General features: G+C 36.5%; 2 protein-coding genes across 8 annotated transcripts in view; one reads left to right on the top strand and one right to left on the bottom strand.

The window, feature by feature from the left end:
- Positions 1–17,913, bottom strand: part of PHKB (phosphorylase kinase regulatory subunit beta) — a 65,079-nt gene extending 47,166 nt beyond the window's left edge. The window contains exons 1-8 of one of the 6 annotated variants that reach the window (XM_064160323.1): positions 17,695–17,782; positions 14,897–14,991; positions 10,354–10,371; positions 8,700–8,789; positions 6,499–6,637; positions 5,925–6,024; positions 4,411–4,518; positions 1,989–2,069 (exon numbers count right to left, since the gene is read on the bottom strand). In XM_064160323.1, coding sequence (XP_064016393.1) covers positions 1,989–2,069; positions 4,411–4,518; positions 5,925–6,024; positions 6,499–6,637; positions 8,700–8,789; positions 10,354–10,371; positions 14,897–14,951 — 591 coding nt within the window. In that variant the 5' untranslated portion in view covers positions 14,952–14,991; positions 17,695–17,782. Of the gene's footprint in view, positions 1–1,988; positions 2,070–3,865; positions 3,943–4,410; positions 4,519–5,924; positions 6,025–6,498; positions 6,638–8,699; positions 8,790–10,353; positions 10,372–14,896; positions 15,897–17,694 lie in introns of those variants that run through there. The other 5 variants (XM_064160322.1, XM_064160320.1, XM_064160319.1 and 2 more) reach the window with 5 other exon arrangements.
- A 68-nt stretch (positions 17,914–17,981) lies between these two features.
- The window catches only part of ITFG1 (integrin alpha FG-GAP repeat containing 1), a 74,585-nt gene continuing 64,931 nt past the window's right edge, over positions 17,982–27,635 (top strand). Inside the window, exons 1-5 of one of the 2 annotated variants that reach the window (XM_064160329.1) lie at positions 17,982–18,220; positions 21,797–21,869; positions 23,175–23,320; positions 24,967–25,024; positions 25,586–25,660. In XM_064160329.1, the coding sequence (XP_064016399.1) occupies positions 18,007–18,220; positions 21,797–21,869; positions 23,175–23,320; positions 24,967–25,024; positions 25,586–25,660 (566 nt within the window). In that variant the 5' untranslated portion in view covers positions 17,982–18,006. The remainder of the gene's footprint in view (positions 18,221–21,796; positions 21,870–23,174; positions 23,321–24,966; positions 25,025–25,585; positions 25,661–27,635) is intronic. The other variant, XM_064160328.1, reaches the window with a different exon arrangement.

Genomic DNA, 27,635 nt, shown 5'->3' with positions numbered 1-27,635 from the left:
TAGCTTTAGCTAAGACATACATACGCAGATCCAAAACATGCTCCTTAAGAAATACAACCAAAATTCCAAATCAATTTATTAACATTAAAATATCTTTCTGGATCAACACATTTCAACTGAATATTAAGGTATTTTGTAGTATCTTAGGGTATTTAAGCTGTATTCAGCTGTCATTTAGATGCATCATCTACGCGAAGAAGCAAAGACCACCACAAAGAAATATACAACCTTACCAATAACTTAGTACCACTAATGATTTGGTTGCAGACCAAAATCTTCAGAGAGCAATCATTCATATCACAGACAGCTAAATGCTATAACCAAGGCTATGCTGAAGCACTTAGAGAAGTTGTGGACTGTGTGTGTTATTTTTCCAGAAGTCACGCATGTATAGAGCAAGGTGTAATGAAGAGTTCACACACAGCATGGATGACAGGTTTATATGTAGATAACAGTTCTCAAATTCACACGCTTGCACAATCATATACTGTTATCTTTGTTATGGATGCAAAGATGCAATTTAATTATTCTCCAACTGCAAAGAGATGCAATTACAGGGCAACTCACTGTCAGCTGCCATGCCTGACATCAAGCAGCCCAACATACAATGACTGCCTTCCAAGCCAAGAGTTCTGTGTACAAACATATTCATGCAGACAGCTTGCCAAATATCAGCCATCTGCCACTATGCTAGCACTGGTTTGAAACTCTCTACAAAAGGAAATAGACTAAATACACTATGCAATGATCTCATTGGAAGGAAATACCCAACTTGATGTTTAGGTACAGGACTGTCAAATCCACAGTGCTACCAATGTCACTATGCACACAGGAAAACTTGGAAACACCACAGTTATGTGACATTAATAAGATCTGAGAATACATGCAGCTGTGGAAGCTACAGAAAGACTTCTATACTAAGGTTATCTTGCCACTGACCTATAATCTCCACAGCCCACAGACTCATAGGGCATACCTACTATGAAAACTAGATTCTGACACTTGAGAAACTCCACTGAAGTCTAAACACATGCACTTTTTCTGCAGATTCTGTGATAAAATGCAAACATCTGCAAGATAATAGAAATTAAATCAGGCTAAATATATACATAATTATATAAATTTGTCTCCTCAGATATAAAGGCAATTTAGAGAAAATAATATAGACCTATAATATGATCTAAGAGAGAAAGAAGATAATTTGCATGACTTGTTTTTCCCATTCTCTTAAAAAATCATTTTAGAAATAGAATGCAAATATACTACTACTGGAAAAAAATTCCCTTTTAAAAATGGTACAACTCTAAGTGCATCAAAGCTTTTTAACACAGTAGCATATAGTAAATGGACAAATACACAATAAGAAAAGTGGAGGGAAAAAAAAGGTATCGGCGTTCTTGCCTCACAATGCAGCATCACTTTAGATTGGCACAATACGCAGTCCTGACACCACTACTTCTCAAGTCAAGGCCACAGTGGCTATTATTGTCTTACAAAGCAGCTAACAAGAATACAAACATCTCTTACCGTGATATAAAGCTGGTTTATTTTCAATTAAAGAAATAGCTAGATTTCTTAATACCCATAGGTTCGTATGCCTTTCTGCTTTCCAGAAAATCAAGGTTGAAATTCTACTGAACAGAATGCGCTGACTAACAATAAGGCAAAAATTGACAATATAACTAGAATTTAACTGTCCCAACAGACCTTTGAATTCTTGACTTTGTACCTTTCAGATGTAGCAGGGAAATATTTAAGTTTCAATAACAAGTTACATTAAGTCTTTGTATATAAAATACTTCATTAGCTATTATTTTATTATACTATCCATTTGTTCCTTTTATCTTTTCTGACTTCCATTACAAGTGGGGAATACCTGAAGTGCATTTCCAGAACAATTATTTTACAGTTGGTGATTAAATCAAAGCAAGAAAAAAAAAAAAAACAACTTAATAAATTATATGTTGTAAGATTGGAAATCAATTTACCTCATCGGTGTTGTAGATAATCTGCAGGCCTGAAGAGATCATCTCAACCAAATACAGGAGGAATAATGACACAGCATTTATCTGAAGACAGAAAGGAAATTATGGATTGCAATTAATAAAGTTAGTTATAAACAAACTAGATAAATGTGATACTACTAACAAAGATGGTCCCACTACAGTTTTGGTTCTCCAAAAGCATTATTTTAATCTATCAATATCCTAGATATAACGATGTGGAAACAATTAATAGGAAGAGAAACACACAGAAGCATTGCTCTCTAAAACTTGTGCTGCAGTATCATCATTTTTACTATTACTTGAAACTATTATATTTTACTATTTTTGCTTAGATGTACTGCTTTGACCCACAGACAATCACTTGAGTCACATGTCACTTCATGTGTGACATACCACTACTTATTAGCAAGTAGAGCACCTAGAAGGCAAGTATCACATTGAAGAGTAACCAGCACATCTAAAATGCAATGAACTTTATCCTTGATGGGCATTTTAGCATTGTCAACTGACAGAAATACAATTGCAATATTCAGATACAACTACATTTGTGAAAAATTCTTTTCTTTTGTAGCTGTACGTAGCATTTATTATTAACAGTAATTACCTTCAGCAGCTGTACAGATAAGCATCATATCAATTTATAACGAATCAAAGAAAACAGCTTTTGTTACACAGAATTCTAGTAGAATTAAGAATTCATACAGTTGCAACAGAGAAAGTAAGTTTATCACAAAAATGTGGTATAAACCCATCATCTCAGTATATAAAATTTTGAGAAACTATCTCATAGAAAAAAAAGCTAGATTCCTATGTGAAGCTTATCAGATAAAGAATCAGGTCCAAATTCTAAAAATTCCAACGTTGAAAGACCATGGACTCGTTTCTTAATACAATCTGAAAAACACCAAGTACAGCAGTAACAGCAGACCAGCTACATAACATATTCCATTCTTTCCAAATGGACATCTCAGTTGTTGTGCTTTCTGTTGTCCATTTAGAGCTGAAAACTCTGGGTTCTGAGATTTGTTGATGACAGAAAGGATTATGCGTTTATCTTTATGGGAAGGGCAAAGTTGCCACAAAAGTAGAGATTTCGCGCTATCAAAATTAGTATCTCCTGCAGACAGAAGTTGTGCATATTCAGGAAGCTTCACACCAAAGTCCAAAATGCTAACTTAGGATAACTCCACAGAACACAGATTTCCTGAATCCAACACATTCACTCTACAAACTATTTAAGTGATGCTGTCACCAGGAAATTAAAGAATTATCAGCCTACTGACAGTTCTGAATAACTTCACTAGTCATTTCTGAATTTAAAAAAAATATGCAAAGCTGCAGTGTCACAAAATGCAAAAAATGAAGGCAAAGACAAAGGCGGAAAAAAAAGGGGGGCTGAAGATAAAGAGACAGAGGGGAAAAAAGTGTAAGTCAACATCGAAAAATAAAAGACAATAAACTGATTGATTATGCAATGAATCTGACTAAAAACCACTGCACAAAACAGTGAGGCACATTTTGTAACTAGACAAAGCTTTACATTAAAACTATACTATGAATGAAGATTGTTCAGACTTGAAGAAAAATCAACTGAGAACATTAAAACAATAAGATCATATTCAATGTAAGAGTGCACCAATTCCTTCACTTGACTGACTATTTCAGTAATTTTTTTGCCAGGATTATTTACTGACAGCCATCTGTTAGTCTCTGGCTACGTTTAGCCCATGCTTGGGCTGAACCATAGCAGCTGCCCTATCACCCAATGACCCCCTCCCCAACAGAGAGAAAAAAAATTGGGTAAAGAAGACCCATGGGGTGAAATGAAAATGGATTTAATGAAACAACAAAACTCATACCAACGCCAATATAAAGTAGATAAAGTTGTACTCAGCCCAGTGAAGGTACAGCAGTCACGCTAAACAGGAAAGCAATCCTTGGAAGCAGGAGAAGGAATAGGAGCAGCGTCAGCAGGAGCAGGAGCCCTCTGTCCTCAGTAAATTTCCCCCTATATACCTGGTGTAACATTTATCATCTGGGATACACCTATAGCCAACAGCTGACTCAAAACTGGTCAGGACCTACAGCCCTGGCAGGCCTAGGGTTTTGTCTCACAAAAAACAGAACAGTCTCAGAAAGAAGCAACTCCTTATAGAAACCAAACTATCTACATCCATGAAAGCCAGTTATTTCAGTACCTTCTGACCAAAACACACCACTGAGTTACATTTCAAAACAGTATCTTGTCCACTAAAAGATGCAGAAGGAATCTCAGCTTTATCAAGTACAACACATTTAGCACAAATCTGAACAAACTGAGATAGATGCATGGTGAAAGAATAGAGACTACAATAAAATTATTCAAAATCATCTCAACTTTCATTTACACATGTGTGTACTTTACCTGAAGGTGACCGTATTCCTTATGTGAAAGGACCTCATCTCCAGTGTGTGCACCAAATACAGAATGAAGGCATGCAGATGGTTTGGGGTCTTGTTTAAACTGCTGAACCTTAAGGTGAATTAAAGGCAAAATACAAAATCCAAGTCAATTATAATTTCACTACATAACATAACCACGCAACTCAGATATTTTTGAAGTATCTTGATAAGACCACCTGAAACTTACCAGAACCTGTTTCATACATAAAGATACACTTAAACAACATAAATAGTCAATCCATCTCTGTCATCTCTTTAGGTTTAATAGCGAAGAAACCTCTCTAACAGATAGCTGCAGATGCATAGTCACTTTCATTTTCTGGACAATGATCACCTTCTTTTACTACAGCTTAAATCTTAGCAGCAAGCATGTTGAAGCGTATCATACCTACCTCGAATCGACAGATCTGAAATGTACACAGAATCCTGACTCAAACTTGCAGCTGGCTCATCACCCTTTCCTCATAAATTCCAGCTACTCTTTCACATATGGGGCAGCTCTCCTCACCTTTCTTGCCTGTACTAAAGAGCCTGTAGCTATCCACCAGTGTTTCAAGTCACTTCAGCTGTGATGCCATGACAATTTAGGTCAAGATTATTTAAAAATATGACATAGGCTAAGAAAACTGAGCAAAAAAATATGTCAGCAGAAATACAATTGGCAATATACCTAATTTACATCTTATTACTGATATCACATGCCTGTGGAGTTCACATTTCAGTTTCAGTACTTAGAAGTGATAAAAGCTACACAGTAATACAAAAATTATTTTTAATAATACAAGTCAGTGACATGAAACTTAAAATAATCACATGGATACAGGTATTGAACTATCTGTAGAATTGTTGCTAACAACTAAGAAAAATTATTCTACCACACCTAAATTTTTATAAAGAGAAGCCCTGAATATTCAAGTCATAATCACAAAAGCATTGAAGGCTGAACTATAACACAACATAAGAAATTTGTTCTGTCCCCTTATTCACTTTAGGTTACTGCCCTTCTGAATATATATTAGGCCAAAGAATACTGGAAAGTGGCTGCTTAAGAAACCAAGCAAAATAATCAAACCAATCATCTAGGTAAGGTGAACAACTGAAAATCCAATAACCAAGCTTATAACGCAAAGAAAATTCTCCAGTTTTAAGAAATTCTACATCCTTCCATTTTAGCACTAAAAAATGTAACTCCCCCTCCACCCAGTTATTATTTATCCTATTTAGACATTAGACCAGTAATTTCAGACAGAACCCCAAGAAGTTTCAAGTATGCCCTGTAGTTCACTTCCCAAAATGCTCATCTTTTATACCCTAAAACAATGCTGCAACCTGACAATAATGAAGCAGCTGTTCTTAGCTGGGCCATGCAATAATACTCCATTACCCTTTTGAAATTTATCTATATTTAGAAGTTAGTTTTCACAGTTTAATTAAACCCTTAGAATTGAGCGCTTGAGTCCATGCTATAGTGTTTACCTTATCAGCCTGACGCATGTAGCAGTAGAGAATTCCTCTCATACACTTTATAGCAGAATGCTCTAGTTCATGAGTCCTTCCTTTGTCATCATCAATACGCCTGGGAAAGAGAGATAATTCATCAAACAAATTGGAAAAGCACTGTGGGGGGAGGAAGCACACATTTGTGCTTTGAAATATGAAGTATTTAAGATTGTTGTATAGTCATGTCCACGTTCATATGAAGATAATGCATTCTTCTGCATGGCTGGGATAATAAGGTTGGAAACAAGCAATAGCAAATCTCAGAAAAAACAATTTCCACAGTTATTTCTCCTAAAGGAGATGCAATTGTGAATAAAATATTACAGGAGGTAACTCTACAATAGTTTATCCTACATACTAAGTCATACTACACCACACAAACACATTTATATGTTTGTGTTGTATGTTTTATTGACATTTGGAAACACATACCATCTCTATGAGTTTACAGAACTATTTCTGATGAAGCTTTGTCTTCAAAACATGCCTGGGTAACTGTGTAACACAAAGCACTTAACACACCAGAGATGTGACCTTTGAAGTTATTCACCTGTAAGCAAGGGCTAACGCCCAGGCACATGCAGCACAGTAAAGGTTATCGTGCACTTTTGCCTTCTGGTTGTCTCCATAGGTCTTTGTAGGAAATAGACCTGTGGTTGGGCTTTGATGAAGCAGCAGTGTTGATTTCACTGGAAAAAGTGAGAAAGTAAAAAATATTAACAACACTTATGCTTCTCCCAGTTTCTACACAGATTTTCAGGAATAAATCCAGATGTGAACCACACAAAACAGAAAGGAAAGCACAGTAAGGTAAAAGACAGGTTTTTTTTACATTGGATTTTCAGTCAAATTAGATCTTTAAAAAAAAACCCACACAAAACAAAACAACCAAAAAAACCAACAGTATCCAAAACTATACAGCTGTGTTCTAGTACAGCTCACTCCATACACAATCCCTAGAATGCAAGTCAGTAATTCCCCTTTTGTGAAAACAAAAATAGGGTGGGGAGGGGGAGGGGGTGGTAAAGAGGGCTGCAGTATGCCAACTGACCCCTCCAGTAATTTAAATAAACTCTCCAGAACTGTACATTCATAAAACTTTTAACTTAGGCCAGATGATTGTATCAGTATTTTTAAAACTAAAAAGGAACAACTAAGGAGAAAGGGTAACTGTAACTATTTAACTCAGTATTTCTTACACACAAACAGAACAAGGCATGAATTAGAAAAAGATATTATATATTATTTTCATTCTGTCTGTACTTCAATATTTGTCTTTTCATGAATTGCTTTCATAAAACTGTAAAATAACTAGCATGCTATTGGATTGAAACTGGGCTTAATATCCTTGAACATGACCCTTCTAACAATAACTTGTCTTTTATAAGACAAGAAAGCAATTTTTTCTGTAGTGTTATCAAGCATCAATTTAAAGAAGCCTCTTTCTTGTCTGTGTATTAGAAATCAAGTATCTTAAGTGAAAATTACTGAGTTTTATGGCCTTTTTGTATTACATTCTTCAGTGACCTAATACTTTATACGAACTTTGATAAAATGTGAGCTGAAAAAGCCAATGCAGCTTATTCCAAAATGTAGTATGTCAACTGTGACTTTTCACTGAGGCAGCAGACTGCTTGCAAAATAAGTGCCCAAGAGATAAACAGCAAGCACCAAGACAGACTTGCTGCTACCATGCATTACAAGTAAATTTACTCATCATCTCTTCAGTGAGAAATATGAAAGCAAAGCATTTACAGAAAGTAACGTGTCTGTGGATAGACCAGGCACAACTCACAGATTTCACTTCAAAAAGCCATCTGAATAAAGGAAGTCTCATCCCACATTTTTAGAGTGATAGAAAAATTGTGCACTGCTCCATATCCTTCCCTGACTAAAATTTTAAACAGGCAATTGCACAGCCATTGCAAAAAAAAAAATTGCTTGGAATTGCAGGACTTCATTATAACACAATGCCCCAAACCACTCAAGGTAAATCACTGCTTCTTTAACATAGATGGTTTTGTCTTAAAATGATCTCATTGAAAAAGACCAGCATTGACACAAATATACATTACAACACCACTAATTAGAAACAATTCACTTCTCATTGTTCATCTGTAAAATGGTTATAAGTACTACAAGAAAGCCTTTTTTTTTTCCATTTAAATATTTTCTCAGCTGTATCTGGCTAATAATTCCAAATTTTATCCAAAATAAGTCTAAGCTTAGTCTTATGGGTAGAGTGCATTTCCAATGTGTATTTTAACCTTTAACAAGAAGTGTAATTCAGCACCTCACTCACTGTGCCTTTAAACTCCCAGCAGAAATTTACAAAAACATCCCCAATTAGAAATACTGAAGCAATGACATTTAACATGTAAATATCAATTCTAATTTATATCTAAGTTAGTTCAAACACTAAAACCTGTCATGAGATCACTTTTATCTCACCCCATCCAGGACCTTCACTTTGCAAGTCAACAATCTTTTCTACCATTTAACAACTACAGAAGATAATTTTGGAACACTGGTTACAGCTAACAATTTTTCATGCAATGTATAAAATATGTAAATGCATGCATTATATTAACTCAGGAATCTTACGATGAATTGAATTACAGAACCCTTTACCTCTCAAAAATAAAAATCCTTATTAAAGACTATGGTATTACTTCAAACCAAAGCTAATTACTGTCACAACCATAACTGCAAATAGTTTTTGTAAGTTACACTATCTTTCATTTAACTTACCAATTCTGTAATAATGATCTAATTTATCCCATAGACTTTGCCCTTCTGGTTTTAGAAGGTTAATACTTTTAAGTGGCTCATAAATGGAACCTGAAAAAAGAAAAAAAAAAAAAGATGAGAATTAAGTTTCAAAAGTTGCTGCAATTTTTTTAATGTTACATAAAAGCACAATTTATCGAATCTCAAGTTATTAAAAGTTGCAATTTCTATGATGTCCAAGAATATTTTTTCTACATATTTTTTATACAGTAGCTGACCACACAAACAAGACCTTCATCTGGATGTCTAATGCCTTATAGTTATTCAGCTACAGCAAATGCTACCTAAACATATAATTATTTAAGACAGCCTACTAAAATGTTAAGAATTTTCTAGGAACATTTTCTTAAAAGTATTCTACACATTTTCAGGAATTCTGTCTGTAAAAAAACAGAAAAGGAACAGAAGTAGTCCAAGCATAACTATTACTTCCCTATTTGCCTTCTAAAATCCTAAATCTATACAACATGATTGTTTTATCTTTCAGAACCACATTTTCACACACCACAGTAAGTCTGGCTGATTGCATATTTTGAAGAAAAAGGTTGGCTTGTTCTCACATAAGACCCAAGCTTAAATAACTTACACAACAGACACAGGACCCAAATTACCTACATTCCAGAGAAACGTATTATGAAACCCACATCTTTCCTTCCCAGTGTCCTACATATCAACTGCTTCCCTACTTTCACCTTAAAAAATTCCATTTTCCTACTAACTGAAATAAGTTATCAGAAAGACATGATTTTTTGAAAATTAGTGGGATGAACCATTTCCTGCTTCTAATTTAACAGTAACATACTGCTCTCCTTCCATAAATCACTTTGGCTTTATTCAGTCTTTTGGATGGCAAGATCTCCCACAGAGCCATTTGCTAACAGGAAGAATGAGAATTTCCCCTTTCCGGACTGCATGCTGCCCTTCTGAAAAGCTCCGAGAAATGAGCTGCCAGGGAAGCCCTGTCAGCCAAGCTCCTCTGGCAGCATGCAGCAGAGTGCTCCTATTCAAGCTGCTCCCAGCACATATCTGGACAGTAGACAAGAGATTGTCCACACAAAGGACTCTCATCTAAACAAAATCAACATGTGTCTAGCAGTGACAGAAGCTTTGGTAATCAAGTCCTTCAGTGAGGATAAGGGAAATGTTTCTTGCCCCTGAAGAACTCAAATTTCACCCCCCATACTTTGGCTTTGCATTTGCAGTGTTAAAAAAATCCACCCCCTCTTGAACAGATTCCTGTGGATTTCCTGTGCATAGACTATGCTGTGACTTCTACCAACACATCTCAGCTTCCCCTACAAGCTTTCCTTGACTTACTGGAAGAGGTTAAGTTATAAACAACAAGTGCATGTGGGGAAAGGGACTGAGAGGGTAGCAAAGAATCTAATTTATTTGATCTGCCTAGAAAAAAATTAAGCTAAAAGAAATGAAGTTGTTCTGTAATTGAAAATAAAATTTGTACTACATTATAGCTTTTGTACCCTCTGTTTAAAAATTAACATTCTGAACCAATTTAAATCAAATTTTCAAAGCAGTTTTAGTTTTCTACTTCTTTTACAGGCAAACAGAAAAGTCAAAGGTTTCTAAAACAAACTGTTCTACTTCACATACTTACCAGACAATCTGTGACCCTCTGTGGCCAACAGTAAAACAAAATAAAGTTAGGAACAAAAAGGCATATTCAGCTGTGGCAGAGCATTCAGATTTCAACTTTTTGCAGAAAGATGACTCAACAGAATAAAGAGCAATGACAATGTCCAAGCACCACCATCTACTGAAACCGTTTTAGATGTTTGATACTTTACTAGCAGAAATAGACTGTTGACAAAAAGGTGAAACTAATTAAAAGGTCAAGGAAACGGATGAAAAGTAAACTTTTATGGCATGAAAGTATTCCTTAAAAGTACACCAAGTAGGAGAATTGGTTTAAAGAAACAATAAAACCCAATGTTTTCCATTAATTTCTTCTTAGTATCTATATATGGTTTCTGTTTCACTTGGGTGTCTACAGCATTCTGCTGGACAAATCCTGTGGTAAATCATGTTTCACTAGCATCAGAATGTAATCAAAACCAATAAACAGAGAGGACAAACATGAAGCTAACTTCTCCTTCTCTATGGTTTTGTAGCGAGACCATAATCCAGTATAAGCTATTTTTAGGCTCACTATATCAAGCCCACCTATAGTCTTTTCCAGAATCTACTTAATAGCTGAATTCAGTAAGAAAAAAACCTGCCACAAAAACACCCTATTTTTAGTCAAAACAGGTCTTCAAACTGAAAAATAAATGACAGCAGCAAGACTGCAACACTGAAACACTAAAGAATGATATATGCAAATAGCACTCTTAAGTTATCAGTTTACATGCTAATATTCAAAAGAAACAGAATGAGGATATTAACTTCAGGTTCTATTTTTCATAAATATCCCATTTCATTGTAACCATGCAAACAAGTAGATATGTTACAAATATTTTTTTAAATAATAATACTTTGTTGATTTAGTATCTCTTCAGCTGTATACAGTTGTCACAACCCTATACAAAATTTACATAGAGTGCATAGTAATATGCCCATCATTTTCTTACCTCAGAAGCAGACTGCCACAAGTCAGTAATTATTTCAAATTACAAAAAACTCACACACAGAGGAAATCAAGGTGTTGCTTCCTGCACTAATATATTTGATGTCTAATAAGAAAACAGTCAAATTTTACTTCAAGTCAAATTAATTCCTATTTATCTCCAGATACACTCTATCCATATTTTGAATTAAAATTAATCCCCTTTCATTTCCTACCAATTGCAGGTTCCAGAGTAATATGATTTTACCATTCTTCAAGCTGGGGAATTACTAAGAAGGACAATAAGTTCCTTTCAAAATATTGAAGAAGAGTGAAATAATCTTCATCAGCCCAATAACTGATAACTGAAGCATCAACTACTACTATAGAACTGAAGTAAAATCAAACTATTGCTGACTTACCTAAGACATGGAACATATGAAAATGCTACCCAGCAATGAAACTCAAATGTACAAGTATTTCAGGGAAAAAAAAATCTACAATTTCATTATCTTTTCAAAGTGGAATACAAAACTGCAGGAAATTAAGGTAAGTTCTCAGAGGTAAGCTATTAGCAGTGTAAATACTTATGTATACACAACCTCTAGAGACTGAGAACATTATGCCATTCTGATGTTCAAGTACTTCATCATCCACTTCAATCTTAATCTCAAGTCTAGCTGGAATAAAAATAATTGGTCTTCAGGGAAAAGCTATAAACTATCTAGATATTTAGATCAAAAAACTACAGTAAACATATGAAAAGTATGCTCCCATATAGATACATACTGAAGCTTTGAACACCCACACATCTTTGAGTATGGTAGCAACTACAGATATTGAAGTGCACATGAGAATGGAATTCTGGACTCACTCTATGGATGAAGATTTCCATAATTCCTTAAGGATCAATTATGCAATTTTTAAAATATTCTGTGCTTTGAAAAAACAAGCAAACATAAAACTTCTTGAGATTTTATCAGAAACTAATAGAAGCAACATGACAAGAATTTTATTTCCAACATTTCCCATACCTGAGGAACAAAACAAAATGTTCACTTGCATAACTAAGCACAGACAGGATAAAAAACAAACAAACAAACAAAACAACAAAAAAACAAACAAGCTGAAAGTAACAGATTTGTTTCTATATCTGATGGAAATAACAACTGTCCACAGTCCTCTGATGCAACAGTAGTTCTGAATGTAATTCAACACTCAATTCTGGATTTCAGGTCACAGTGAGTTTCATTACCCAATATCAGAATGGGCAGTAAAATCTTCACAATACAGAAGTCACTGGGACCAAAGAGGATTTAATCTCTTCACACAGCAAGGTTTATTGTATTACATAAAGCAATCATATCCTCCCAACATCACATTTCCTTTCTCTTTCTCCCACAATTCCTCCTGAGCTCAGACAGCACTGAGAATAAACACTGTTGGATACAAAATAGCTTGTTTTAATAGTTGTCTGCCATGAAATACATCTGCTTTTAAATCCAAACCCATCTAGCTGAGCAAGCTAATACTAGGAAACAGCTTTCAGAAGCATATCCACTAAAAGGAAAATTCACTTCTGTAAATATCTGAACTCTGGTGCTACAAACCTAATGTGTACAAACTGTACTGCTGCTCATGAGGATTTTCAAACACTACATAGGGTAGGAAACCATGATCACATAGCTGAACTTGATTTAAGAATGGACTTGAAATAGATGATCTCCTAGGATCTCTTCCAAACTTATACAATTTAATAAAATATGGTAATGAAAACCCAGGGGAGGGGCTGGAAGAAGAAAAAGGTATTAAGGTATTACTTTATCTTAGTAAACATTAGAACTAAACATAAGGTACGATGTGTTGCCTAGGTTGAGTGATGATAATAACACGAATGAGTAAAATTTTGCAATTCTTTTATTTAAATAGCTCTAAAGTTCCAAAACTTTTCAACTATCATTTATCTAGGAAAAAAAAAACCAAAACACATTAGACTGTGCAAACAATTCAAAGAGAATTTAAAGGAAAAAAGGAAAACAGTGTACCTGCTCATTTTGTCCTTTATTTTATAATCATCTTGTGCTAGTTTGAAGCTAGCTAGAACGTTTTGGTGAGAAGAACTAGATTACAGGCTGTGAGAAGAAAACAATGGTGATGCCTACTTTACTCATAGGCTTGCTGAGATGTGTAAGAACAAGAACACAAACATAGATAAGGGAGTTGCTTGCATATTTTTCTCTCTAACCTAACCTGCCATCTCTCTGATTAATCCACCTGCTTCCTAACCCCCCTGGCCGACCCTCCAATCTTCCTTGGGCATAAGGCAAGATCTGGGATAAGGGAGAGGGGTGGGAAGGCGGTTGAAAGCCCTCCTGGGGACTCAGGTTTCTGGAAGGGGTGTTGTGTTTCTGTATTACCTTTCAACTTGTATATTTCTATATATAACTGTATATATTATAAGTATCTGTTTGTATATCATGCTAAGCTGTAAATATAAAGCTTCATTTAATTTCCAGAGCTGCTGAGTCTAGTTTGGGTGATTTCCGAAGTGTGTGGGGGGAGGCGGGTAACACCCAAACCATCACACATCTGAAGTGATTTCTCTCTACAGTACATTATACTTAAAAGAAACTGCTGATTTCAGCATATACAGTAACTAACAGAAGCTACCAAACAAAAGAAGTAAAACAGTGATTGTTATGCCAGTACACAGGAGCTTCACATGACCAAAATATGCCAAAATGAAAGATTCTGCCACTTGTGCAAGCAAGGCAGGAAATCACCTAGGATATTCAAGGAAGTCACTGCCACTTCTGAGATCCCGTAGACTTAAAACTAAAAAGTGTTTGTTTTGCATCATAACAATAGAGACATCAAGTAACAATATAACGATTAGTAGTAAAAACCATTACTTTTTCCTCTGTCAACACTTGACATGTCCTTTGACACTAGGTGAGGCAATGCAAAAATGCCATAGACAAGGCAGACTGAGCTGTGGCAAGAGACATGTGAAATCCGTTTATGTGATTATTCTCACTATCACTTGTACTGATGCTCTGTTTCAACACAGACTGAACACATCAGCTAGCTTCAGGTATGAACATACCTGTTCTAGTCAAACCCTTTTGAAAATATATTGAGCTAATTCAGCAGCAGTCTTGGTAACTTCTTAACAGCTTTTGTTATACCTAAAGAGAAGCTGTGCCAGAGGGTTTTTGTTTTGCTTCCTCTTAATATCCAGAAGTCAAGCTTTGGAACAACATCAGACTTTCTGGTTTGCAGATTAGAAGTAAAACTACAGTCATGTTGGGTTAATTCTAAACACCATTCTTAGTGTACCTTCCGTATGGCTCATCTTAAAAGGTAAATTCCAGTTCAGATATTATGTTGAAAGACTTACAAGAACACAAAACAGGAAGATCTCAACAGCAGATTTAAATCTAACTGGATTCAATTTTTGTAAATCTTCACTGAAAGAGCTTGCATTTTTAAGTTCTACTGTACAGTGCTAAAGAAGTGCTAGCACGAAACACAAAACATTTTTTTCTTGTTAAATATTCACAAACAGAAAGAAAACACAGAACTGCACACTTACCAAATTCTAAAAAAGCATGAGCAGAGGAGGATCTGTCATCATCCAAACTGGCCATTTCAAATTGGTGCAGCTAATCACAAACGTCTCAGGCTAAGCTACAGTAATTTTCAAAACTGTTTAGTAAATGTTAAAGGCAATCAGCATTAAATTAAGTAAAAGCAATATTAGTGGAATTATTAACAAGACAGACTGCGCAGCACAAAGGGTAGCAAAGTTTCACTGTATTTTATGTTTCCCTTTTCTATCCTAAAAAATGGTTTTAATCTGCTTTTACTTCCATAAAACTTACCCAAATAAAATAAGACAGCCTATACAAAGCATTCTGTATTCAGTAGGAAGTTTGCTACTAGCATTGAAAGGGGCTGAATAAAAGTCCATTTGATACATTCCAAGATTAAATAAAAATACTGATTTAACCAGTGCAAATAAAAGTGTTAAGTAATAGCAAACATGGGGAACTAGAATCTGCACAGCACTACTTTTATCCCATGTGGAATTTACACAAGGATATTTACTGCTGATATTTACACAGTGATATTTATTGCTGATTGTACTGAACATTTCAACTACTTGAAATAGAGCATCTTCCAGTTTAGAAAGTAAAAGAAGAAAATACTGTATGTAACAACGATGACAAGTTTTTTTTTCTGATCTGTAAAGAAGTTTGTTTTTTAAAGTAACCAAAATGTCAAAGTCTGTGATCCAACCAAATGCTGAATATTTTTATAATCTGCTGTATAACAAGTAATTACCATGGTAGCAGCAGATGAAAACAGTATTTTATTGTTCAAGGAAGGGAAAGAAAAATCCTCAATAAAATTTGGGCTTACTGGCAAAAATGTAATTCATAATTTAATACACATGAAGATACAGATTACTTCCTCCAGCATAGGGTCTCAAAGGATACTTTGCCATCAGCTACAAAATATGAACCACTGGGGCATTTCATGCACAAGTCTATACTCCATGCTTACTATATCTTATTCCAAGCAACACCATACTAAAAAAAACACCAAAACAAAGCGTAGTCGTTGTAAACTGAGACTCTTGAGCATAGACCTCAGCCAATTCAGAACAGCTTCATCCACTTCCACTGACCAATCATGCCTCTTTCTAACAGTGCCAGAAAGGAAGTACAAAAGCTCCAAAGCTATATAAATTTCAAAGTACTTTAAAAGTTGTAGAAGTAAATTTGAGAAACAAGAACATGATTTTAATTTTTAGGTAAGAATACTACCTGCAAGTTTATAGATAAAAAGTTCATTTTCACGTCAACCCTGTTATCAGAAAAGCATTTTAACTAAAGTCATCTTTGTTTCTTGAGTAAATAAAATTTCATCAGTTACTGTATAAATGACAAAATCTCTATGAATAGGAAAAGAAAGAAATTAAGTATAATAATGACCTGTCACTGTCACAGAAAACACTTTCTTACACATTTGGCAAAAAAGCAGAAGGCGGCAACAGCACTTAAAAAACCCTCAGGCATTCAAAATCATCCAAATGTCTTATGAAGTCACAGGGCCCGAATCTGCATGGGATCCCCTAAGTGCTGCCTTGGAACCCAGGATTCACATAGTCCAAACATGTAGGTTCTGGGTTCCTCTTGTAGAGCTCTAAGGCCACATTTGTAAACCAATTTTGGGATAACGTATTATATAATCAGAATTGGTCACAAAGTAACAACTCATTTTTTGGACAATCTAAATCATGGTGTTTCCCAAAGCAATACTACACATTAGTAGATTTTTTTTAAAGCCAGTTTTTAATCAATTCCTTTTATGACAGCCCTGATAAAGCCTGATTTAGTGTTCTCAGAACACTCAGTCATTACCACAGGAAAAACAGTAACATGTGCAAATAAGGGAAGAATGATTTTTTCAAGCACATATGACACATAAAACACCACAGTTCTATTCCATTAGAATATTAACAGTTCAAGGCCCACAAAAACTTTTTTTTTTTTAGTTTTTAACTAAAATAATTAAAATTGGAGGTTTGACCTTTGGGAATTAAAGCCAAGTCATCGACGTTTGATTTAGATCAGAATCATAGAATGGTCTGAGGGGAAAGGACCTCCAAAAATCATCTAATCTGACCCCTTCTCCGGTAAGTAGGGGCATCCTCAACCAGATCAGGTTGCCTAGAGCAATGTAACTGCCACACAATCTAAGTTCAGAACAAGAAATTCTCGCGTTTTAAAAAAACAGTCTGCATCCGAAAAAAATCTGGCAAGCGCTGGCCTTTTTCCCTAAGTGCCTTAAATATTTCAGCTAGCCCACAAGGTTGAAAAACTGCAACAACACTACCCCCGTTACTACCTTCAAAACCCTGCGGGTGAATAAAACTGGCAAATCACCTGAAACTTTCTCAGCAATGACGCCCGTGTCAGCGCGCCCCGCAGGAGGGTGCTGCACCGGTAAAAACCCACCAGACTACCCTTCACAGCCACAAGAAGAGGCCACAGAACCACCAAGAAGGGGTCTGGGCTGCACTCCCCACTCTGCGGCGGGGCCGTGAGGAGCGCTCGCGTGCCCCCTGCGCGCGGCGGCGACAGGTGCTTGGCGGGAGCGGCCGGGTCGGGCCGCGGCGAGGCCGGCGGCGAGGCCGGCGGCGAGTGACACTCGAGTTACGGGGCAGAGGAACGAAAACAACCACTGGGACGACGCCGGACAAGAACTGAGAGAGTGGCAGAGCAAAGGGAAGGAAAAGACAGCGGGAAAGGGATAGTTAGAGAACACAGGGAAGGGCGCTAGCGAGGAGAGGAAGCCCCTCTCGGGCAAGCCAAGAGGTCAGACCTGAACGTTTAGAGCGAGCCCGCAGCTCCAGCATTCTCCAGCTCACATCAGCCATATGGCCTGCCGTAGGAGCCGCTGCTGTCGCTGCCATCCCGACGAAGACCCGCCGCTCCCGTTGGCTCTGGCCAAAACTGCTACCCTCACCTCAGCAGCTCCGCAGCGAACGGGCCGGACAGCAATATCCGTCTAGTTACCAACGCCAGCCGTAAAGAGACTCGAGCAGGACGTCACGCCACTGTCGCAAAGCCGCAGGGTCAGTCCCGGAAGCGAGCAGGCTGTTGTGACGGACACACCCCTCCGCTGCCGTAAGTGATGCGGCCAGGGGCGGCCGCGGCGGAGCGCTGCGGTAGGATGGGGGGTTGTAGCCGCTGGCTTGGGCTGTGCTTGCTGTTGGCCTTGGCCGGGCGCGGTGGGGCTCTGCAAAACGTCACAGCCCAGCTGTTCGGGGCAGAAGCCTACGGGACCCTAGCGGCCTTTGGCGACTTCAATTCAGACAAGCAGACGGACCTGTTTGTGCTTCGAGGCGGTGAGTGCGCCGGGAGCGGGGCTGCCGGTATTACCGGTGTCGGTCTGGCGGAGGACAGAAACGCAGCCGGTTTGGCGCTGTTGCAGGGGCCCTCGAGAAGCACTCTGGGGATTCTCCGTGCCGATACTGAGAGTGTCTGTCGCTGAGTAGCGGTGTTGGTTCTCTGTCAAGGTTTGGGAGGTAGCAGGACAACTACTAATGGCCGCGGCGCGCCCCAGTGTGACACCTGCCGGGCTCCGAGGTGCCGTTCTGCTCGGCCGCCCTTTTTGGAGCGTGCTCTTGGAGAGATGTTGGTGCGTTGGTTGGTTGGTTGACACCTGCTTTTTCCGCACGTCTTGGTGGTTAGGGAAAGCGTTTCCTGGTGGGAGCTTCCTGCGAGGAGCAGCGAGTGGGATTCGGTGATCCTTACGAGGGCTTCTACTCGAGATACCCGGGACCCCGTGAATGTTGGTAGCGTGGGTTTCGCTGGCTTCTAACGCTGCGGGCCTGCACCACCAGCAGCACAATTCTTGTCAGGAGTGAAACTGGCGTTTGCTTTGCTCCTGAGATGTTATACAAAAAAAAAAAAAGGAACTTGCAGCTTGCAGTGAAATAGAGCTTTGTACGCATCAAGTAGTAATGCTTTTCCTCAAAGTTAGATTTATGATTGTGCAGTAAACTAAAGACTCTGTCCTATAGATTGAGTGGCCACAAATGGGTTTTTTGCTTCTTCTTTCACAGTATTTTGTGAAGAGGCTACATTGCACAGTATCCTACTTTGAACACTGTTAAAGTGGAAGGCTAGATGTAATTGTTCCACTCAGCTGTCTCTCGTTGGCCATGAGTTTATCTTTTGGCTTCATATATGGGAGGACTCCAGAGTTTATTATCAGAGTTATTTGCAGATGCTTATCTTAGATCATTTTACTACGTGTAATAAATTTATTCTCAAACTTAGCATTTTTACTCTTTCAGTCTCAGAAATGTTTCTAACAGTAGCTTCAGTAAAGCATGAGTGAATTTCCCATATAGTTGAGGTATTTATATTCATGACTTCTAGGAAAGCTCCACTGAGCTCATCTACTGAAAATATGCACTGAAAGATTAAATATAAAATGAATATAAAAGACATTTATTTTTTACTTCCTTATCTTTTAGATAAATGCATACAAAAATACAAATAATGTAAAGTTTTAGAAACAAGATTCATGGTTTCTTCTTAGCTTCTGTACAGCAGTTCTTGCTGTAGCTTTCCTACTTGATACTTTCTAATTATCCTGAAGTACTTGAAAACATTATTTTTCATCATTTAAGTCTTGACAGAAGGTAGCTCAAAGCATTTACAGAATACCATCAAAACAAAACTTGATAACCAATTCTAAACAGTAGAATTCAAAGTGGTAGAATAAATGATAGCTAATTTTAAACAGTGTTGAAGAAGTGAATGTTGGAGATAATACTGGACTTTGAGGAACAGTGATCTGATAAGCAGAGTCCTAACAATCCTGATTCTTATTAACGAGATGGGGACGACAGCTTGGATTACTATTGCTATAGTGATCTTGAGTTACTTCAGTTGAATAAAAGTAATCTTCAATATGCTCAGATGTGTGAAATAAAAATTAGTTTGTATTTGGAGCTTTGTATGAGAGGGTAATCTAGGTGAAAATGAGAGATAATCTAGATCCAGAAGTATCTTGTTGCAAGAACAAGTCAAAGTTACCACTAGCCAACTTTTTTTTTTTACAGTTTTGCAAACTGAAAATATCTGAAATGGAGTTTTGCATACATTTACCCATTTTGTGATATATGCACAAAACATGGGTAAGTGGGGAAGCTCGTGCTGTCTGTTTGTTCAACCTATCACCTTCTGCTAGTTTGGTGCCTCCATTCTAGTAGCACAGGACAGTGAGTGATCAATCTCCTATTCACGTTCTGCATTTCAATTTGAAAACTTCAGTGTGGTCTTCATGTTCCGACTGAAGACCTCTATCAATGTAATTGTTTGTTTGGAAACTTTTTGAGACTCTCCTGTGTACTTTTTTTTCATTTCTTCTATATTCTTTGTGAAATTACATGACAAAAACGGCAAACAGCATCAAGGATATGTGGTATGGATTGATGTAGTGGCATGGTGACTTTGTTTTCTGTTAATCTAATAATTTCCAGTAGTTTGTTTTGTTGATTGTTTATGAGCACTGAGCTAAAATGGTCATAAATCTATTTACAGTGATCATAAAATCTTATTTCTGAGCGATGCAATTTACTTGGAACCTGTTATGTGCAAAAACATATTTGCTGCTTCATTGTTACTTCACCACTTAGATGATGAAAAGGCAGGTTAAAGTCTGTAACGAGAAATGCAAATTATGAGTTTTAGCAATCGACCTACAACTTCATTACCAAAGACTTAACCAGCCAGCAGACTTCTTCACCTTGCTGTGTGCCAACTTTTTCAATCATCTGTGAAAGTATAGGGCATCTCAGGCTTTATTAGCTTGCCAGATGGGACTGCAGTAATTGCCTCTTTCCCTTTTGAAAGGGTTTGTTTTCATTTACTCTTTTGTTACCATATTGTCCCTGGCAAATACCTTTATGGCAGTTACTTTTTTTTTTTTTTTTTTTTTTTGATGGCCAGGAAGTTTGTATTCTGCTGTTTCACATTTATAAACTTTGTCACAGAATGGTGCTCTCAACTCTGATAGTTCTGTAATTATTATTTCCCCACATGGCATTGTCTTGGGGCTGCACCAGCCAGTCAGACTCATATGGAGTCTGCATCTTGGTCTCACATCCTGGTTACCTAACAACATTTGGTTCCCACAAGCTCTACTTTGAAACTGTACAATTATGTTTTATTAGGTAACCTAGTTCTTGCAGTTTCAGATGCCATAGGCAAGTTTCTTGGAGAATTTAGAAAACAAGTATCATGATGAGCTATGAATTCTTTACTTGCAGAAGTGTGTGTATTGGGGTTTTCTAACTGAAAATCCATTTCATAATTCAGGTTATTTCTTTTTGCTTTCTTGACTTTCAATTATTTGTGTAACATGAGATATGAGCTTTTATTTAATTCTCTCTGAAATAATTTAATTGTAGTGGCTTGTATGGTTGCCTCTGAATGAGGAAATGCTGTAGGGAACCATGTCACTTCAGTGAGTTTCACTTTAAAGTAATTTTGTCAGCTAAAGCAAGGATAAGTTTTGGATCCTGCTATGTCAGAGGCAGTATTAAAAGAATTAATTTTAGTTACCTTGTGAGTGATAATTATGTGTGGAACCGATGCCTACTACTTGTCCTCATGTACTGTTTCTTAACTTATCACAGGAAGTTTTATTTTAAGTGACAGCAGAGGAAAACTGTGTAGCACTAAGCAGCAAGGAAGATTATATCAAGAATCATTTTTGAGAGATGCAATTAGATTTATAGGTAATATTGAAGAAGTGCACCTTTTTGTTCCCTTTTGAATGAAGAGGAAGCAGTTGTATGGAAAGTCTTTTAAAGTTGCTGTGAGGAATAATTATTTGTGGCATACCTTTTTAAATGTTAGTTTTGTATATAAACCACTTCAAATTCTCCTCTTGTTTACTTTCACAGGAAATGAGTTGGTTATCTTTTTGGCTGACCAAAAGGAACCCTACTTTAAGCCCCGGGTTAGGTTACCAATGAAGTAAGTATTGATACTGAATGGTGAGACAATGGAAGGGGATATTTTTCTTGGATGTGTGTCTCTGCTGTGAGTGAGAACATGACTGGAATGGCCTGTGCTGTTAGCTGTTTGATTTTGTTGTTCAGCTGGCCCTTAGAGCTCCAGTTCTTCAACCACTTTCCTGATTTATCTCATATTGTGGGTCAGACAGCAGAATTTGTGGAGATGGGTTTTGCTGCTCATGCTGTTACCTAATAGGTGTGACTTCCCCATATGGAATTTCTATGCTTTGGGGTTTTGTCCTCTAATTAGTATTAAAAATACTGATCTCTTGTTAAGTTTTTGTAGTTGACTTGTACTTTCAGGACTTTGTTTCCTACTTAAACTATCATACCATGTCATTGGTTAGGTCTTTCTAGCAGGTAGTGTTGGTCCCTGTTGAAAGGCCTGTTTTCAGGGAAATTATTTTAGTTATTGTAGTTACTAATGGAATCCACCCACTGTTGCTGTATTTTGTGTAGGGATATAATCTTTTCTAAAGTTCAAATGTGGTTTTAAAAAAGAATCTATTTTTAATAAATGTAAAACAAATATGTGTGCTTGTGTATATATATAAGTCTAGTTTTAACTGTGACAGTACAGGATATATTACTGCTTATGAATAATGCTTATTGGTAGTATTTTGTCTGTCAAAAGTTAAATTGCTGTTAAAGCTTATTTTTTTAGTGCTTTAGAAGTTAGCTGCATTTAATTCTTAACAGAATGATCTGTGTTTGTGTGTATAAATAAGAGTCTTTGGGTAGGTAACCAAGTAAAAAACAAACAACCGCTCAAATAAAGAAGAACAAACAAATGTAGGGAGGAGTGGAAAGGTGTGGCAGAAGATAGGAGGAAAAGAAATTGTTTTTAAAAAGATCCAGCTAATCTGCATGATTCCTGCTGCTTAAAGTGGTTGTGTTGCTTTGTTGTCTTTCTCTGGAAATGCAAGCAAAAGGTCCTGCTTTCTGAAACACAGTTTTGAGACCTGATTCTGCAACAAGTGAAGAGATTTAAGGGCGTCTAGACAGCATTAGTAAAAATTATATGGGTGAAGAATGCCTCTTAGCTGAAGGTTAGAGTAAAATATTTTGCTTCTTTAAAGAAGCTTAAAGTTACTTTTGTAGTATATAAATACTTAATGAAAAAACAGGTTGAACATTGCATCTGGCCAAACAACAATAATTGAGATTAAAAGGCAAGCCTTTGAATATACAAGTACTTTTGATTTTCATGCACATATTTATACAGTTATTTGCATGTAATTTTTTTGCTTGTTTTTATTTCTAGATCTCTCAGTGTTACCATAACCAGTGTAGTTCCTGGGGATTATGATGGCGATTCACAAATGGATGTGCTTCTGACTACCCAGGCACAAAATTATGGCAGAGATGAACTTTCAGTGTTTATTTTCTGGGGGCACAATCAAACATTAGGTGAGTGGCTAAGACTGCTTGTTAAATAGGCTTGTTAGACTTCAAAAAAAAATTGAAGTATTGTCAGAAAATCCTAACTCCTTTTACAGTATAGTGATTGTTTTTACAAGTACAATAGGGATCAGCAGTTATTCAGTTTCATATTCATATATTATCATGTTGTTTAAACTGTATTCAATAATCAGTGAAAGCAAACAAAGGTATAAGTCTTATTTTATGTCATGCAAGAGACAAAACCAAAACATATTACAGTTTATCTGTATTCTTCTAACTGAAGGCTATTTCTTATGGCTTCCCTATTATGCCAGCTTCACAAATGTTATCTCAAAAGATACCTTGAATTTAAAACACATTGAGAAGGTGGTATAAGGTTTAGTGCATAAACTTTCAAAATATCTTATGTAGACTTATCAACAGTAATTACTATTCTTATTCCTGCTAAACCAAGTTTTGCAAAACAACGGCACACAAACAAGTTTTGGGAGAGAGATTTCTAGTGTCTGTTTCACTGGAAGTTTTCAAAAGCTTTAGTATTGGGCTTTTTAAGAGTTGTATCCGTGTTCTAGGTACAGCTGATTCTGTAGAGTGTGAGGGATTGTGTGAGTTCCTGAAGTGTCTTCCATTTTCTCTTGACTTTGCTAGTAAAGAGGTTTGAGAATCATAGAATCAACCAGGTTGTAAGAAACCTCCAAGATCATCCATTACAATCTATCACCCAGCCCTGTCCAATCAACTAGACCATGGCACTAAGTGCCTCATCCAGTCTTTTTTGGAACGCCACCACCTCCCTGGGCAGCCCATTCCAATGGCAAATCACACTCTGTTTTTGAAGAACAGTAAGGCAAAAGAAAATACTTTTAAATCAACAAAAAACACTGAAGAATAATCACTGTTCTAAACAACTGTGCTATGAAGTAGTTACAGATGATGCATGGTAAAACAAGCCACCTGGGAAAGCATACTGGATCAAGTAGTAAAAGAATAGAAAGTGTATGTGGTAGTAGGAAGAATATGAAGGATTTGGATTAATTCATACTGTCTTGCTTCTAAATAAAATTGGGAGAGACACAAATGAGCTATGGGGCTTAGAAAAAGGAGTTGGAGGTTAAATATTCAGGCAATGGTTGGTATGTAGTGAGGCTGCCAGGGAGGTATGTGTTGCCTGCTTGAGTAATGGCAATGTGACAAACACGTCAGTGGGAGGGTACTGCCATATAAAATGTGGAAACTGGAAAGAAGAGAAGCAGTATGGAGAAAAGGAGATGATGTGGCGTGATGAAGAATATTTTTTTCTGGTGACAAAACATTAAGCATAGGTCTTATGTACATGTACAGTGTTACTATTTAGACTGTTTTCAACACGATATTTCAGATTTCTTGTGTCTGTCTGATGGCAGTGATACACAGAAATAGACTTCTTTATGATCTATTTACACTAATTAGTTAAAGAGTAGTGGAGAGAGAAGCAGCTTCAGCATAAATTCAGGAAGCCATTTAGTTGTTTATGTTCAGTAATGGCTGGTTTTTATTTTTTTAATCATAAAGTTGATGGCTGCAAATTAATAGAAGAATAATTATGTGTAAGTAAAAAACTGTAAATACCATCACATTGGTAACTGAATCAAATTATTATTTTCTATTTTCAGATATTAACCATAAAATGATGTTAAATAAGACTTTTCATGATGAGCCTCTAGTAATGGAGTAAGTATGACCTAATTTTTAGAAAACAACATTTATAGGGGTGGCTAAGAGCAGCTTAAACACTTGTACACTAAAATTAGAAACACATACTCTTTATCTTTTAAGAGCAGGTTGGTTTCTATAATGTCGACTGGTCTATCTAAAGGAGATAAAACACATTGCTTATCTTTACAAATCTTTTGTCATCCTGACAACAGAAACTAAATAAGCTTTTAATTTCTTTTGTATCAGTACTGTTTTGTGCAAAAAAAGAGACGTTCATTTTTTTGGTGTATTTTGGCTTATCAGATGGAGAAAATACCTCTTCTCTCTGTGAAATGCTGAACAAAACAAAGGGGGAGGGATATACTTGGAAAATTAAATGCACAATAAAATAGGTAAAACACTGAAATCAGTGTACTACTACCAGCAGCTCAGACAAGAGACAAAATTGAGGAGACAACAACAAAGATGAAAAATCTTCATTGCTTAGTGTGAAAATGCTAGCAAAATATTTAAGAACGCTTGATTTCAACTCCTGTAATGACTAAAGTGGTAATGAAAGGGCTTTTTCATTTCCAGCTTTAATGGAGACTTAATTCCTGATGTCTTTGGTGTCACAAGTGATTCAAGTAAGCCACAGATACTGATAGGCGGGTAAGCTAAGGGTTTGTTTATTAGCATGAATCTCAGTAACTTATCCATTGTGTATCTGCTTTTGTTGTTATTAGAAAAACATAAGACTCATTTTTAACTGGGACTGTGAAAACAAATGGATCTTCTCTCTTTTCCATATGTATCTTCAAATATTCTATGATGATTTTCATCTGACTTTTAAGTGTTATTTTGTAGGGGAAATAATTGTTTTACTGGGCAAATAGGCATTCTGTGAGAGAACAGAAAAAAAAATTGTTATTTTACATGAAAAATAGAACAGTTGTACTCTCCTTTGTTTGCTATGCTTTGATATTTATTATTTTGTCCTGTCACTATAGTATTTGATGCTCTACAAAAATACAAACCAAGTCTTTTAAGTAGCGTTTGTAGAATTTAAGTTGCATTTAGTGTAATAGATGAAGTGACAGGTTGATGCTATGAGAAGTACTGGATCTTAGATGGGATAGCAAAAGGGAAATGTGCAAGAGTTTGGGGTAAAAAAAATCATCTGGCATCCATCTAGGAAATGAATGGTTATGGAAAGACTAGACAATATGGAAAAGTGCAGGAAAATTGTAAAGAGTAGAGGTATTAGGGTACATGTTAAGAAAAGTACTTTGTACACTCATTGTGGGAAGAGATTCATGAACAGCCACAAGATAAATGTATCTTTAGGTAGCAATGTAAGTATGAATGCAAATGATCTCCTCTGTATCTTTAGTGTGAAGGAGTGGCTAAGGCTGTTTTTAGATTGCAGCAAAGGGGACTGACCTTCATTATTAAATTGTCTGCTGGCCTTGGAGTGTCTAGAATGAGACTATCTAGGAAATACTAGAATAAAAATTATTATTGTCATGTTATATTTAAATGATTAGTAAGGACCATGAAATGTAAAAGTATCAACGAGTCTTATATTGGGTAAGATGCCAAAGAATTCTAATTCTATCTTTTGAAAATAAAATTATTTGTTAGAAAGTGTACCAGACCCTAGAGAAGGATGTTTCATGTTCTGTTGAGCTTTCCTGATACTGAATTTGAAGTTTGTGATCTGATAAAGAAAAATAAAGCTAGAGCTTTTGAAAGCTATTAGGCTTGTTTGTTCAGGGACACAAACTGTATGACTCTTGAGTTAGTGAAAGGTTCATTATTGAGCAGAATGACCTTTTGAAAAAAAAAAAACAGCTAAAATTAAGGGTCTGTGTATCTTTCCTGGCATTTTTTGCCAAACTGAATTAGTTTGGTAATTCAGGCTTTGGCTTATGTGAGGAAGAACTTCATTGAGAGTATTGTGAGTTTGGGCATTCCTTGAAAAAGAAAAATCCTCATATTTAAGGGTACTCAAATTAGAGCTCTTTCTGATATAAAGTGCACAAAAGATAACAAGTTATTTTGGGCATGGAAGCTGGATTATAAACGTCAAAATAAATACATTATTCTTAGCTTTGTGATGATCTGAAAACCACTCTTTTGACATTTTCTTCACACTTTTTCTTTTGACTGATAATGAATCATTTACATTCAATAATTAGAAAAATTAGGAACTGGGCTTCCGTTTTCTTAAGAGACATTTCACAGCTTTTAAGTAGAACTTGACAAGACTGTCTTGAGTATTATTTAGTAGCATCTGCAGCTCTGTGTGTTCCAGGAGAAGTCTTGGTGTTGACATTGGAGCTGTTTTAGGTTTGCATACAATTAAAATCTGTTTTAACAGAAAGAGTGTGTTAGGAAGTATTTGCATTTCTATGTGGCTTTCTTTGTTTCCATTGTTTCAAAAGAGATCTGTTACCGCTGGCGAAATCAATGAGATGATTACTTTGTCTCTATGGCAACAATACATCAGCTTTCTATTGTGCAGCTATCTCCATGGCCCTTAAGAAATGTTTAAGTAAGGCTTTTCCTCACATACCCCATCCGTGAGTTTACCAAGTCTACACCTGTTATTCCTGTTTTATTTTCTTCAGAGATCATTCAGAAA

Source organism: Pogoniulus pusillus, chromosome 20 (genome assembly GCF_015220805.1).
Source record: "Pogoniulus pusillus isolate bPogPus1 chromosome 20, bPogPus1.pri, whole genome shotgun sequence".
In the NCBI taxonomy this organism is placed as follows: Eukaryota; Metazoa; Chordata; class Aves; order Piciformes; family Lybiidae; genus Pogoniulus; species Pogoniulus pusillus.
Note: the sequence above shows the minus strand (reverse complement) of the source record. Positions and strands in the feature narration are given on the sequence as shown.